Source organism: Trichomycterus rosablanca, chromosome 1 (assembly GCF_030014385.1).
Source record: "Trichomycterus rosablanca isolate fTriRos1 chromosome 1, fTriRos1.hap1, whole genome shotgun sequence".
In the NCBI taxonomy this organism is placed as follows: domain Eukaryota; kingdom Metazoa; phylum Chordata; class Actinopteri; order Siluriformes; family Trichomycteridae; genus Trichomycterus; species Trichomycterus rosablanca.
The window spans coordinates 33,446,214-33,463,412 of NC_085988.1; the positions used below are offsets into that span (position 1 = coordinate 33,446,214).

The 17,199-nt window shown below is 36.0% G+C and overlaps 1 protein-coding gene across 1 annotated transcript in view; it reads right to left on the bottom strand.

Moving 5' to 3' along the window:
- The window catches only part of LOC134320527 (growth arrest-specific protein 2), a 32,171-nt gene that overhangs the window by 6,114 nt on the left and 8,858 nt on the right, over window positions 1-17,199 (bottom strand). The window contains exons 3-7 of the mRNA XM_063001941.1: window positions 15,479-15,603; window positions 9,199-9,340; window positions 5,314-5,377; window positions 5,074-5,236; window positions 3,947-4,054 (exon numbers count right to left, since the gene is read on the bottom strand). Coding sequence (XP_062858011.1) covers window positions 3,947-4,054; window positions 5,074-5,236; window positions 5,314-5,377; window positions 9,199-9,340; window positions 15,479-15,603 — 602 coding nt within the window. The remainder of the gene's footprint in view (window positions 1-3,946; window positions 4,055-5,073; window positions 5,237-5,313; window positions 5,378-9,198; window positions 9,341-15,478; window positions 15,604-17,199) is intronic.

The window sequence follows — 17,199 nt, forward strand, 5'->3', positions numbered from 1 at the left end:
TTTGTGTAACAGTTAAGGTTTAAAGCTTGCTTGTGTAGTTTTTTAAACTAGTGTTGGAGAGAATTTAATTCCAATGGAAAATAGAACTCATTTACTGGTGGACCACTGAACAAGGCCCCAAACTCTCAACTGCTCAGCCTGTTTCTGTAGGCTGGCTTACTAACAAGGTCAAAATAAATCTATGAATGCATTGTTAGAATTAGTGAGAGTGCTCTGCTTTAGCCACTATTCATTTTAATACGGTTTCCTTGTTAGCAAATCATCTACCAGCAAGTATATTAATTTCTGCGGTTTTGGTTTTGTTCTGCTACAATTTAGAGTTTAACTGTCCAGAGCAAGCGACATTTACATAGTTAACAATTTTATTTATTTTTATTTAAACTTATTTTTAAATGGAAATTACCAATGAAATATCAGTCACCAATTATCATTTATACTTCTCTATAAACATGAAGTGGGATACTTCCATGTACAGTAGACCTTTGAGTTACAAACGGTTTACAATACGAACATTTTGGGTTACGAACGATCTTTTTTAAATTAACGTACAAACAAATTTTGGATTACGAATTGAAATTCCTGAAACATGTGACGTTACGAACAAGTTGTCTCCGACCGTCTCTCTCTCTCTATATATATATACAGTGAGCGAACATTCAGACAGCAGACAGTGTTTTTCCAGTGTTTTCTTTATATTTTGTTAAACTCTAGATTAAAATGTTCTCAAAAAAGGTGCAGAGAAAGCGCAGTGGTGAGAAAATGAAAAAATCTATTACTATTTGTTGTTGTATAATTACTCCTGCCATTAGCTGTCACTGTGTATCAGACAGAGAGGACAGTGAGTGAGAGAGAAGAAGGAAGTCCGCTGAGTAAAGTATTCTTTCTTTCGTGCAATTACACCTACAAAATACAACACTATTGAAATAAAGAAGGAAATAATAGAGAAATATGAGAGTTATTGTTGTTTGTGGTAGATGCATTTTATAAAAAAAGAAAGTTATTATGGTGTATGATACAGCACACGTACTGTACTGAAATGTGATGTGTTTATGTACAGTACAGTACTACTGTGTATTGTTGTTTATTATTGTTTATTACAGTAATGTCTATTCTATAATTTAAGATTTAAGGAAAAATATACTTGTATTTATAACAAAAAAGACCATTTAAGACATTAGAAAGGTTAGGTAAGGGGGTGGTTTGGGAGGTCTGGCACGGATTAATTGTATGTACATTATTTATTATGGGAAAAATAGGTTTAACTAACAAACATTTTGACTTAAGAACAGCCCTTCGGAACCAATTAAATTCGTAAGTCAAGGGTCTACTGTACTGCAGTTTTCTCCCACCTCCCAAAACATAAAAAAGGTAGACTGGCTGCTCTAAACTGCCCTTAGGAGTAAGTGAGTTACTAAATAATTTAGTGTATAATGGATTGTCATCCTGTTCAGGATGTATTCCTGCCTTATGTAAAGTGTGCAGCTAATGAAGAAGAATAAATTAATAAACATATTAATGTTTAAATAATTTAATGTTATAGCTAAATAAGGATAGTTTGGAAATAAATACACTATAGATCAAAAAGAAACCAGATAACATAGGATCTAGTAGGTCACAGTGGATAAACTGTATGCCAGATGAGTACATGTGAAGGTAAATATAACTGTCAAGGCACTAAATGAAATGAAATCAGTAAAATGTCTGTCACAAAGAGTGAGGACATACTAACTGTATCATTTTACCACAAGTGTTCTCTAATTTAAGGAGATTTGTGTTAACACATTGGAAATAAAGTGTTTTGGCTGTGCCTATTGACTGAATCAAGAGTTTTTAATCTTTTTTTGTTTGTTTAATTAAGACACATTCAGAGTAAACATACACATGCATGATAGGAAAATTTACAAAAAATAATACAATCAGGTTGGTAAATATGAATGCACTTAAACAGACTGGACAAAGGTTTTTAGATCAACTATAGTTCTCTATTTATATCTTAAAACAGTCTGTAAAAACCATAAACTGTAATCCAGTTCAGTCAGTATTGACAGACTTATAACAGTCTTCATCCACTTCATCAAAGATTTTAAAGAGTCAATTTGGCTTCACTGAAGCTCAGCCAATTTTCCCACTCTCATCTCCCCCAATGCACTGTTAGCACAGAGTATATTACTGTTAGGCTGTAAGTGAGGAGAACAACAGCGCACATACACCGATATACAGGATATTTTGATCTAGATCACCCACCCTTTCTGTTTCGTGTTGCCAAGTAACGGAGTTCCCATAGGCACCAGGCAACAAACTTAATTAGTAAGGTAGCAGCATGTGGCCTGTTGCGGGATGCTCCTTGTACACATCTTTAAGCGCTTGTGTTTTTAACCCAGTACAATAGCACTCTAGACAGGGTGTCAATCCATCTCAGGGCATTACACATCTACACATTTACTCACTCATACCTATGGGCAATTTAAGCAGCCAATCCACCTTCTGCATGTGTATGGAAGTTGAAATGAATGTTTTTTTAATGCATTTTCTCCCTTTTTCTTTCGGTTTTTAGCGCGTCCATTTTTATTTACCCAATTGCGTTATGCTTCCTCTCTACTGGTGCTGAGCCCCGCCCCGATTTAGTAGACCGAACTGACACGCCCCCTCGCAGTAACCGACTGCATCTTTTCACCTGCACGAGGCGAGTTCATATGCGATCAGCCTTGTGCACAGAGAGTGCAGACACCATCAATCAGCCAGCAGAGGTCGTAATTGCATCAGTTATGAGGTCCCTTACCGGCTCCCTCCCTGGATGAACAACAGCCAAGCGTTGTTCATATAGCCGCCCAGCCCAGCCAGATGGCAGAGCTGAGATTCGATACAATGTATTCGAAATCCCAGCTCTGGTGTGCTAGCGTATTTTACCGCTGTGACACCTAAGCGGCCTTGAAATGAATGTTTCGAGAAAAAAAAAATAAAACCCCTCACAGACAGTGTTTAGATGCAAGAATGAAATCCAGGTCCCTGGGACCCATGTAGCTTATTCTACTAGCTGGGCCACTGTGTAGTAGATTAAATTTTTAATGACTATATTCGAGGAATATAAAAAATTTTGAATTCTATCAGAAGGGTCAAAATAAAACACACAGCAGTCAAGTTGAATTATTTTGGTGGTATACAAAGTTCTATAATTTATCTTTGTGGCATGAATTCTTAAACCATTCTTTAACCATGGTGTCTTTTCTTTGGCCATATAAATAAAAATATTTAAACATAGAGGCTAAGTTGACTACAAATATTACAAAGTACATGGAACAAAGGTTGGAAAGGAAACTCAAACTATCACCTTGTGTTAACAACATTGGTCTGGATTTGCCTGAAATAAAAGCTGTTAAAACAGGTGTCAGTTTCCATAGTCAAATAAGCTTTACATTGCCTTTGGCTTTAATGCTGCTTTGCAAATGAACTGTAGACCTGATTTTGGTTGTGCTCGAATTTGACCATTTGGACAAATTTCCTCTCAGCATAAGGTCACAAGTAAGTTAAAATGAATTGTTGCAAAATCTGAAATCTCAAGACTGGGATGTTCTTAATGAAAACATTTAACTTGCTACAGTTTGATTTTATTTAACTTTTAAAAGCCTAAACAAAGGTTGCGTATGCTTTTCCTTCCTATCATACCTACAAGGCTATGTTGTTAATGCCTAACTATGAATTCTTACTTTTAAAAGAGATTCCTCTCTGCTTTGTCTATCAGAACAACTCTCTCTATTTGCACGCTTCTGTGAGAGTGCCAGAAACGTTAGCACTCTTTTCATGGTCTTTGTAAATTGCTTAAGCAGTAATTTAGAAAGAGGTGTCTATGATGAAGCTATATAATTGACTATTTGATGTTGTGCGATAGAAAAGACTTAACTAGTGGGTTGAGACTATACATGTATAGAATATTAAATAGAATATTTACCCGAATAAAAAGTATCTTCTCCCCAACTCGATAGCGGCCCTGTGACTGACGCTCCACACAGAACTTATTGGGGCACTTACACGGAGGATCTTCAGAAATGTGCCTTACCTGAGCCAAGACATGTATAAACACATTTTAGTTAAATATTAACCTATGTTCACCATTTGTACACACTTTACAGTAAAACTAATTCATTCATTAAATGATAATCAAATTGTTGGCATAAACTTTGAAAGAAAACTACATGTTTAGAGAATGTATTTCAGATTTAGCTATAATTGCAGCAACAGCAAATGCAGGCTGTGTAGTCTGTTCACTCTTAGCAGTACAGTCAAAGTTCTTTATATATTACATACAGGTAACTGTAAAACACTGTCTTTTATTATAATGTTTTGAATTGAATCAACTTTTATTATAATGTTTTATGTATGTGGAAAATTATGCTTCCTTCTTCGTGTAGAAGGAGAAGGTTTAAATTGGTATTTACATGAATAAAATTGCTCTGAAAAATTGAAGATAGAATTGAATATGGAGCACTTACATAACATTATATTCTATTTTACAGTAAAAACCAGACATAGTTGTATGCAAAAGTTAGTGCTCCACTGGGCAAATGACAAGTTTTGTTAATTTTCTAATTTTTTTAAACACTTCTCTCTATGGAACAAACATATTTCAGCATAATTCATGCACAGTTATTATTTATTTGCCAAATGTACCACTGTGAAATAAATTTAAAAAAATATATATTAAAATTTATATATATATATATTTTTAAATTTGGATAATTTAAAAATAAAACTAGCATATTAAAAAGCAACAGTTTAGAGAACTACAAAACAGGAAACAGAATTATATTATTAATTAAGATTTTCTTGTGTTATGCTACAACTTATATGGCAGTAAGAAATGTATCTGTATTTTACATAATGAGCTCTAACATACTTCTGAACCTAACTCTGAACAGTGCTATAATACTGATTTAGTTTTATCTATTATCTGTCTGTCTGTCTGTAAGTCTGCATTTCCACGCACTTTGCGACATATGCTCTTGCTTGGATCCCAAGACCTCACAAGATTGTGAGCCTACTGAGTTGATAATGGCAGCAGCTATATATCATACTTACGGCATCATCCAGGAGCTTGCCAGTGCTTTTTTTGCAGGAGGAGCATTTGGTAGATGAAGAGCCCTGAGTGGGAGAGACGGGGGATGGTGGGGGCTCAGGGGCTTTCTCCTCCTGCTCAATCTCTTTCTCCAGCTTAATCAAACCCGGTGGTTCTACCTTGTACCTGGCAGAGAACAATCCATCTATCAGAGAAATCATTATCACGAGCATGATTGGTGAGAAGAAATGTATGCATTTTACCTAGCTGCTATCCTCCCCAGCTCCAGAAGGCACAGGCAGACCTCACGTGGCTGTTTGTGCAACACTGGAGAACATACAGAACCATTATTACAAATGATTAAAACCTCCCGACAATGAAAGAATCTGATGGTGAACGATGAAAAAACAAAAAATAAGAATGTATGGATGGTACTGAAGGTGGTAGGTGGTACTACATGTTTTAGTAAAAGAGCAAGCAGCAAATATATCAAAGGTAACCAATTACTTAATCAGGATTACTGTTAACTTAACTTACATTTAAAAAATGTATATGCTTATAGAAAACAACTGCTATGTCTTGTTATAAAGTCAAATCACAGTTATGCATTTTAAATGAACATCTGTTCATTGTTAGATATATCTCATGAAACATGACTGATTTGCATGGAAAGGTAATGGTTAAGTTACACAGCACAACATGCGATAAAAATCCTTACATCATCTTTACACCTTAATGAATCCCACCTGCATTTAATGTCATCTTCATGTACACATATATGCTTTGGCAGCAAATAAAGTAGGGGAAAAGAAGCAGAAATTAGTAATAAATTAATTTTCCAAATGTAACTGCATCATTGTAAGATTATAAACAGCTTCTACATGTAGCCAGGTTTAGAATGCCGCCTTCTTTTGTTGTATAAAAATATCTTATTGCTAAGGCCCTACCTATGTACAGCCTATGTACAGCCATGACAATCGCATCACGGACCCATGAAATGAGCCGTTTCCCATGAAATATGCAATTTGCTGTGAAATTCAAAATTTAAGGTTTGTGTTTAGCGAGTAACCATTTTTCATTCACGTAGTGTATGAAATATGAGGTGCAGTATGCAATATGAGGCGGTCCTAACAATCATACGCAATTAAGTCAGTGTAACAGACTTTTCTGTGGTGCAGTGTGCTGGCAAGGTTTGATGTATGTGTTTACGTATTGAGTGCATTTTGTCCCTTTGGAGATTCCATAGTCAATGTAAAAGTGTGCTCTACACATGTGATCATCTCTGTGATGCCCCTTAAAAGAACAAGCCAGTAAAGTATTATGCTCCCAATAGTTTGTCAATGTACAGTTTATTTTACTTATACACTTTATATACTTTCATTACATTAGCAATCGGTTAGACAAAATGTCGAAATCTAAAGCAGCTAAAAACACAACTCGGGTAACTGATTTTGGAAAACTTCCAACCGATTCTGTAGATGCAGAGGAGGTGTCAAAACACAGACAAGAATTTTCATCTTTGAGACTGTCACTAAATGTTCTAGTTTACATACAACCATTAAGGTAATCTGTGCTGTGTATTTTAGCTTCCATTTATTCTCTCATTCAATTTATGAGTATCATTTAATGACTGACGTGAAATGTGGCACTTTTCTTTAAAAATCTGTTATTCGTGAAATCTGTTATTCTTAAATTAAGCACATTTTCCCGTGAATTTATTAGGGCCCTATTTATTGCATATTTATCACAGTAAAACGTTTATCAGACTAAAACACAGTTTTAAAACATTGTTTTTTTAAATAAGAAAAACTAAGCAGTTACCTAGTAATAATAAAGTTACTTAGTAATGTACCCTTTACACTTAATTAACAAGCTTACAAATTGTAATTGATTAGGCATTTTACTATACTTACTATAAAAGTGAAGTATTTACAAATATATTATAGGAACAAAATGCCCTTATCAAAGGGAAAAGAGCTAAAAAGTCTGGAATAGTAAAATGTGCTTAAGGCTCAAGGACTCCACAAACCACAATGAGAAACATTATATTCAATTAAAGGATAACTGGAACTGTGGTGATTCTACCCAGAAGTGCCCAGCCAACTAAAATGTATCCAACAGCTTACTAACATTTCTAGGTAGTCACAAAGAACCTGAATTATTCAAAAAAACATTTTGGGTTATTGGGATTTCCATAACCTTTAAAATTGAAAAAAACTTTTTGGACAACACGAGTCTTGTTATTTGTAATGAAACACAGATAAATTATTTATACTAGAAACTTTATACCAACAATCAGGCATAGTGTTGATGTGCAGGGGTTCTTGCTTCTTTAGAACAAATAGTTTATATAGCTTTGGAATAAAAAGTCTTAATATTGTGACACATCATATTTTAGGACAACAAAACGTGGTTCCCTGTCTCCATGTGGATTTCCTCCATGATTTCCTTCAGGGATTTCCTCTAGTTTTGCTCTAAATTGCCCCTAGGTGTGAGTAAGTATGTGTCGTCCTGAAATGGACTGGTGCCATATTTTGTGCAGTTTCCGTCAGGTGGTGTATTTAATAAAAATGAATAAATGCCTGAATATCACACATCATAGAAATTGTGAGATTTTTTATGCAATAATCTTTTATCCCCTGCTAGAGGTCCAGATAGGCTTGAACAATATATTTGATTTGGGAGAGGGAAAGCAGCCAAATGCTCACATTCTAAAATCCTACAGCTTTCACTGTTAAAATATATACAGTCCCTCACACACACACAGACAAAGCCATTACTGTCTAACTGCAGTGGGAAAGAGGGAAAAAACTGCATAAAAAGGAATCAGTTTCACTTGTCTGGCCCACTTTCCTTACCTCATCTATCCCTTTTCTGTCTCCCTTAACTTATGCATTCCAGTTGCTTTTACAATAAACCAAACTAAACTAAAATAAACTAAACTAAACTAAACCAGAGCACAAAATAAACCTGGATTAACGTTTGCTGCTGTCTTCTGAGATTTAAAGTTTGCAACCAGTATGAGAAAAAAGCAAATAAATTAAAATGCAGAGTAAGATCATTATTTTAGTTCTAGACTGGGAGAAGAAAAGGGTAAAAGGTATTGTACCTTTTGCAGCTGCCCTGTGCAGCCTAAACAGCACTGAGGTAAAGACACTGACTTATAACATGACCAAGCACAAAGCCTATCCATAAAGTTTTACTAAAAGCTGGTCTTAGATAAAAGTGTTTATGCTCACTGTATTGCTGTGGTCATATTGGTTTCTACATATTGTAACGTCTTTTTTTCATTACCCTTCCTCCACCATCAGTATATCTTATAGGGAAGTTCTCCCTTTGATTTAAACAAAGCAATCAAATCCACAACACAATGAATTTACACCAACTGTGTAAATTGGTGTCCTGAATACTTCTTAAATCAATGATAAGTTGTGAAAGGGAGTTAGCACAATTAATTAAATGTAGAGGGGGTTATTTACATTTTATAATAATAGTTAAAATTTTCCTGGAATTAATTCCAGTTAAATTGTTATTATTTTTATTACTATTGAACTAATTAGCCACAATAATTATAGTAACAGTAATTATAGAGCATACTACACCAATCAGGCATAGCATTATGACCACCTTCCTCATATTGTGTGGGTCCCCCTTTTGCTGCCAAAACAGCCCTGTAACTGTGATGTACTGTATATTCTGACACCTTTTTATCAGAACCAGCATTAACTTCTTCAGCAGTTTGAGCTACAGTAGCTTGTCTGTTGGATCGGACCACACGGGCCGCCCACGACCCTGTCGCCGGTTTACCACTGTTCCTTCCTTGGACCACTTTTGATAGATACTGATCACTGCAGACCGGGAACACCCCACAAGAGCTGCAGTTTGGAGATGCTCTGACTCAGTTGTCTAGCCATCACAATTTGGCCCTTGTCAAACTCGCTTAAATCCTTACACTCACCCATTTTTCCTGCTTCTAACACATCAACTATGAGGATAAAATGTTCACTTGCTGCCTAATATATCCCACCCACTAACAGGTGCCGTGATGAAGAGATAATCAGTGTTATTTACTTCACCTGTCAGTAGTCATAATGTTATGCCTCGTCAGTGTATATGTGTAAATGTTTCTCTAAGGCAAGGTAACTTACCCAGTCCCTCAGACTCGAACAAGCATGTCTCTCCAACACCCACCTCACGACACCATGATAGGAAGTTGGCTGTGTTGTCTCTGGCAAAAAATGAGCCAGAAGGGGCACTAGCCCTACATGGGATCCTCCGACTGGGGATTTGCTGAAAGAAACAAACTTGAGTCAGCCATTGGTGGGACAAATCAAATAATCTGTTTATTCAAATCTGAGTAGCTGGAAACGGCAGTGCTTTGTTATGGTGAAATATTAAAAACCTTATTAATAACAGCAGCAATTTTAATACAGTTGAGTTAATCTACTTTATTAAAGTCCACATATGCAGACTTACTTACATTTTATGTTCCTTCTGTCCATATTCACATGGACCAAACTAATTCCAAAAGATCTATTCCAAGTGTTTCCAGTTTAGTTTAAACTGGCTTATTTCTTTCCCATCATCTTTTAACCCTGCAGCTCTTTTTAAGGGTCTGATCACTAATCTGCAATCAATGACTGATCTGTTTCCCATCATCGACAGCTCTGGTTACATAGTCCAGGATTAACCACCACCCTTTATTCAAAATTCAGTATTGTACATGACAGTAAAAGCTAAAGTAACGGGCTTGATGAGAATAAGGGTTGCTGGAAATGTATGATATCATGTCATCTAACACACACATACTCACAGAATGAAAGTTATACAGCATATGATTCGATCCAGGAAATGTGTGCCTGGGTCTAAGATATGATGATGTCATGTTGGAAGAATGCAGTTAACAGTGGATCCGATTTTTCTCTGAACAATTTCATGCTCCCCCACCGACTCCTGCACAGAACCAGCTTGCACATCCAGCCCAGCATCTAAATATGTCTTAAACCTAAACCAGCCTTAAGGATTTTTAAGCAGAGAGCAAATAAAGTAGCAATAATTTCTAAACATGAACTAAAAGTAATACGAATTGAATTGTATTTTACCATTGTAATTTTTGTAAGTATAAGGTGTGTATTTGATCACTTTTGCGACATGGTTGAATGCATTCGAAAATCCTTTTGTTTGTCTTCTTTGCTATCCGAAGTACTCTTTGCCAGCAAGTTCAATGGCATCAATATTTTTCCTTCCTGCTTTTTTATAGTCCAGCTTTCACACCCAGAGAACAGTAAAGAAGATTGCAATCTGATCAATTCTGTTTGAAGGTTCAATCCTGTTTTCTAGAAAGTTAACAAATACTAGAAAGTTAGGCTCTGCCGGCCTAAAGTCCCACCATCAAAGGGTGGAGAGTAGGGCTCGATACCACATTTTTATGTCCGATACCGATACTGCAAATTGAGTATCTGCCGATACCGATACCAATCCGATACTGTCATTTCTTCTCTCAAACAACTAAGCAGTAATAATACATGCTCAATGCACCATGGTTAAACTAGCTATCTAAATAACAATGCTCAGACTGTGTAACAAATATTCTAAAGGAATAAATACAGAACCTACAACATCACACTTATGCAAAACTGCTGTTTTTATTTTCCCTTTTACACACAGAACATTTAGCAGCATTTTTGGTTTCACTTACGTTCGAGCTGTTGTTCACGTGACACACCTTGCTTTATATAAGTGTAACTTATTATTATTATTGTGTCGTTTAAAGTGTCTACAATTGGAAGATGTGGATGTCAAACGCGATGGACCAATTAGAACTGACACAGAGTTGAGATTTTCCGTTAATGTTCTGTCACATTTTTAGATTATTAAACCCTGCTGGATTTTGAAGAGGACATCTGTGCCTAAACGGGAAACGGTGTACAATAATGGATTAATCGTTGAGGATGTGAGAGATCTCCAAGTCGGGACAAGATAGGTTTTCTTTATCTCAGGTGAGCGATTTATCATTTATAAAGCTATTTTTATTGTGTTTAAACAGTGTTTTTAGATGTGGCAGTAGTAGATGATTTTAATTGTGTTTAAACAGTGCTTTTAGATGTGGCAGTAGTAGATGCTTTTTTAAAATGTTAAAAGTTTAAGTAGATAAGTGTGTTTTAATTTCTGAATGGCTGTTGCAGATGAATTGAAGATCAGTGGCACATGTTAATGATGTCATCAAGATGCACCTTGTTACGGCAGTTGCCGAGTGAGCTGGCAATGAACAGTGCTCTGTTGGAATGTATCTTCGTGTGTTGTTTGCTTTACACACAAATAATGGCCTTATTTACATTAAGTGTTATTTACATTAAGCAACTGTATCGGATCGGAGTACACGTTTTTTCCTTCCGATATCCGATCCAGTGATTTGGGCCAATATTGGACCGATACCGATAAAGAGTATCGGATCGGTGCCAGCCCTAGTGGAGAGAGAAAAGAGTGACAAGTGCCCATCAACTGCACATCCCAAACAGGTGGAAAGCTACTTCACCCCAGATAGAAAGTGAGCAGTTCAACTTGGTTAAATACTGCTTGATTCATGTACTGGCCAACTATTTCTGTAATCACGAAGTGAAGCCCCACACCTGCAAGAATAAAAAAAAAAAACCCAAGTGCAAGATGTTTTAACCAAGGTACTAACAAAAAACACACAAAATACAGTGGCCACACTCACACATATACAACTACCAAACATCTCCCCCATTCCAGCTTGTAAAATGTGTCTCTCACTCTTGTGTGGAATTCACAATCAATAGACTCCAGTATTCCTTTCCCCATTTCTTTCTTATTCTGTCCCTTAGGAGCCATGACCTCAAATATTTCCACTCAAATGTGATGTTTTCTCTCTCATCCCAATGTTTTAATGTAGCATTATGCATCTCAGGATGTACTAGCTTGCTGGTATGTTCAAGCTATAATATTCTGTCCCATCATGACATCACCTCATAGGCCTTGATTTATTATAATCCCAAATAAACTGCACTGATTTACAAATAAAAACAAAGAATTAATACTCATTTTATAAACATAGTAAAGCGATAAAGTACAGTACAGTAAGAATGATCTGCACTAGTAGTTCCTCAGTTCTGCTATTCTTAAGAGGCTCTAGTAGTTAAACTGCATGAAGTCATAACCAGTAAAAAGTCATTGAGGACACTTACAATAAAATGAGTTTCAGCCAACAAAAACAGAAATTTACCACCAAAATCTACCACCCTTAATGCGTTTACCATCTAGGGGGAATTTGGGGGAAAAGGTAATGACTTCTCTGTGTAAATCAGCCCGCTCAGCATTTTTCCAAAGTTCACCGTCCTACACTGCCAAGTTTTGGACATGCCATGGCAAATTGGCACAATTCCAGACATCATTGTATGAGAGAGAAAGTCAAACAATATTCTGATATTCCTGAAACATATTTCATATCAACAACCTGAAACTGATATCTGCCCAGTATTGATTTGTTAAGGAGGGCAAACCGGCATCATTCAAGACATGCAATAAGTCAATCAATACTGAATAACATAATACTGAAAAACACTGAAAAACCCATCAGTGAAAAGCTGAAATTCTGTTAAGCCACTTTAATAAATTGTACAGCCACAGCTATAACTACATCCAATAAATGGCCAAATATATACGGACACTCCTTTGAACTAGTTTGTGTATAACAGCCAAATCTGTTGCTAAAAGATGCATCGAATGAAGCACACATATATAGTGACCAAGAGGTCAGGGTGGCACTGTCATATGATGCTACCTTCAAATGTATGACCTGCTGTGTGCTAGATTTACATTATTAAAAATATGTATTTATTTATCATATTTATTCTGCAAATATCTAGAGAACACAATTAGACCATACTGTTAAAACAAATCAATCAATGCCAGTCTATCATAAAATGTGCTGCCTTAGTTTAAGAAACAACAAACAAACAAGTTCACGGAGAATACAGAGCCACCTGAACATACTAGGTACAATACACGAAGCACAGGGTGAGAGTCACAGGGCACCACAATCATATTATCAGTCACATACATGTAATTTAGAATAGCCAGTTTACATTCTGCCATGCATTTAAATCTGGAAGAAAACATATTCAACCTAGGCTTAAAATCCTGTCTTCAGATGCAGCACTTACTACTCAGTTCCAAACTGCTTCTAAATGCAGTACTAACAAAAGAGCTGTTTACTGAATGCTAAACGGATTGGGAGTACACAGCTAACAAACTTTAAACCAAGGTCATCCTTCACAATGCCACAGAGTAGTGTTAAGCATACAACATACTTAAAACAGTGAACAACATGTGTAAAAGATGGTTGGCAGTGTTTGTTGTGAAAGAAAATGACTGCCATGCACTGAGCATAACTTTATTCAACCCTTTTGGGATGAAGTGGAGTATTTTATTGCTTAACCATATTTGACATCAGTGTCTGATTTCACTAATGCTCTAAAAGAAGTCATCTTTTAAAATGTTATGCAGTCTTTCCATTATAGTAAAAGCTGATATGGCCACTGAATGAGCATCTCCATTTTAAGCTTTATTTTTAATTTCTACTTACAATTTCTATGGTTTTAAAGCAACAAGTTTATACATGGGTTCCACAAACATTTGGCCATAAAGTGTGCACCCACTTTATTAGGTTCACCATAGTTTGGTGGGCAAAAAAGACCACAAGTATAAATGCTTCTGTTTTACATTTTTTCAACATTAATACAATGTCACTGAAAGTCATATAATCAATAACAAATTGACAAATTTATATATTTTTTTGTTTGTATATTCCACTTTTTCTGTAATGACAACATGCACTTGAGCTGGCATAGCCATAAATCCTACAATATATATTATCCCAGCTTGGTTTTCAAGTTGTTGTTGCATTTTTAAACTTAGAGATCTATAATAAAATAACATTGTATAAAATTCAAGAAAATGCAGTACAGTGACAGTAACATGGTAGTAACATGATAGTGTAATCTTGGGGTTTCATATAGTGTTTACCCTTAATAACCTTATTATAAGAAACACATAACCTGTACACACATATAAAAACACAATAGCTTTTTTCTTCTTTTTTTACTGACACTGTGTATTAATACTTATCTAGCCTTTAGTGGTGGATAAGTTCTAAGTACAGGATGCTGTTGGTTTTAGATTTTTAGTCAAAGCATATTTACCTCCAGCACAAAATGTGTATCCATTCATACAACACTGCTGCGCTTGACACACTAATACCAGTACATAATCCAGTTACCACATTACTGTCATTGCTGCACTGAGAATGGATCATCACCCAAGTAACATCTAGTCAGTTGGGGTAAAATTGGTGCTACTTTCAATTGATGGATGGGGCAGATGGAAAGACAAAGTACAGAGCAACAGATGGGCTACAAGCAGACAGTAATTGTATACCCACAAAGTGTATTTATATGGAAAGTGTAGCTTATATATGAATGAATATATGTACAAGTTGGGTAAATCTAATAAAGTAGCTGTTAAGGGTATATAAGTTAATAAAATAAACTATTTTATTCAAGGAAATGCATGAACCTAAAACCCAATCCAAGTCTCTAAAATAAACCACTGACTGTGCAGTATTTGGTTTAAGACACATTCTGTTGGATCAGATAGGTTCTCGAAATAGTGCACAAAGGGAATTCCATGTGATTGAACAGAAACAATAAAATGCTGATGTCATTTGTCTGGTAAGCCAATGTTTTGTCTGTGTTAGGTTCCCCTGGAGTTAAACATAGAGAATATGAATACTAATCAGAGAAGAATGTAATATTCTGATCTGGAATGTTAAGGCCAGGGATTGTTCAAACATCTGCTGTTACAATTTTTCCAGTGTGCGAGATGATCCACATTTCTTTGTGTTTTTTTCTTTAATCCTTTGAAATCACTACAAAAACAATTAAAAATACAAACTTTATAATCATAGTAAAGCAGTTAAGTACACTACAGTAAGAATTATGTGCACTAAATAGTTCCTCTGTTCTGCTATTCCTAAAGGGGCTCTATTAGTTAATCTACTAGGAGGCATAACTAGCAAAAAAGAAATTGGGTTTCATCCAACAAAAACAGAAATGTTTCCTTAATTTATTACAAAAAATATACCACCCTTAATGTTTTTACCATCTATGGGAATTTTGTAAAGAAAAAGGTAATCATTTTGCAATAGTGTTTATATAAATCAGCCCACTCAGCATTTCTTCCGAAGTTCACTGTCCTACTGCCGGTACAATTCCAGACAATCTATCTCTCAGGTGCACATCTCAGACGTGCTAGAGTTTTCTATGAAAACTATCAAGAAGTCAAAAGTATTTTGGTTTCATTAACTTAATTTTACTAAAAAAAATATTGTAAATCATTTAGAGAAGGTACCTTGCACGGTGGCGATAGTTCCCCACTGTTCTGCCTAAATTTTTCCTGCAGAGTCTCAGCCAGCTGACACAACAGGAAGCCGTTATCTAACCTGTCCATGAAACTTTCTGCTGTGATTTCAACACCTGAGAAAGAAAAAGACAGGAAAAGAAAGTAAGAGAGGAAATGGGAGGAAACAGTAACATTCCCAAAGTGAATCCCCATAAGAAGTCTAAGGAACAAAGTGTTTTTTTACCTCCATTCCTAGGTATGCTACACATTCCCAAATAAATTGGGACAATTTAGGGGTAGCAATAAGGGTAAAAAATAAATAATTATGTGATTTAAAACAAATGATGTCAACAGGTGATTGTAAAAATGATTTGGTACAAAAGCGGTATTCAAGAAAGGAAGAGTCATGTCCAGAAGCGACGCCAGGTTCTCTAGGCTTGGCGGCATCTGGGATGGACAATCTCACTGTAAAAACATGTATTGTGGTCAGACATTTACATTTACATTTTTGGCATTTAGCAGATGCTTTTTTTATCCAAAGCAACTTACAGTACTGTGACAGTATACAGTCTAAGCAATTTATGGTTAAGGGCCTTGCTCAAGGGTCCAACAGTGGCAACCTGTCAGTGGTGAGGCTTGAACCAGCGACCTTTTGATTACTAGTCTAGGACCTTAAGCACTTGGCTATAACTGCCCCTACAGACAAATCAGTATTCCAGAAAGGGACATGTGCTCATGACCTATGACAAAAAGGACCATCCAGACTGTTATGAGCAACAATTCCAAAAGCCTGGGTCTGTCATGGTATGGGGTTGTGTTACTGTCGTTGGCAAAAGTCATTTACACTTCTGTGATGTAGCATTAAAGCTGAACAGTACATTGAGATGTTAGAGCAACATATGCTGCCTTTAAGACGACATTTTAAGCAGAGATGCCCATGCATTTTGTTGCAAACATTACAAAGGCATGGCTGTGGAAGAAGTGATTATGGGTCCTGGACTGACCTGCCTGCAGTCCTAACCTGTCCCCAATAGAGAATGTGTGGAGAATTTTGAAATGAAAATGTGACAATGACAACCCCGTACCATTGGACACCTTAAGACTTGTTTACAAAAAGAATGGGACAAAATAACACATAAAACACTTGGTCGCTTGGTATTCTTGGTACCAAAACGTCCTTGTGAGAAGGAATGGCAACATTACAGAGTGGTAAATGCTTTACCATTACAACTGTTTTGGAATGTGTTGCAGGTGTGAATCCAGGAATGAATGTATATTAACAAACAAAATGAAGTTCAATCTTTTTCTGCAAAGATGGGTCATGGCACAACACTTTGAGGCACGGTTTGTTAAAGAATTACCAGTAAGTTTGAACAGAACATTTCTCAGTGCAAGACTGCAAATACTTTAGGTCTTTACTTAAGGTGTTTCACCATCTGCTACTTATAATATAGTGAAAAGATTCATGAAATTGAGAGGAATCTTAATAGTAAAAGCCAGAAACCACTGCTGAATGGCTGAATATGGTCAGATGAGCACTACAACAGAAAGGCTTCATAGACACATATTTCATGTGCTTGATTCGCCTGTCAGCAGTCCAGATCTGTCTTCTATTAAAAATATGTGGCACATCATGAACAGAAGAATCAGTCAATGATGACCGCTTATTGTTGAGCAAAAGGTCTTGTAACTAACCAGTATGGCCAATTATTCCACTTGCAAAACTGCAA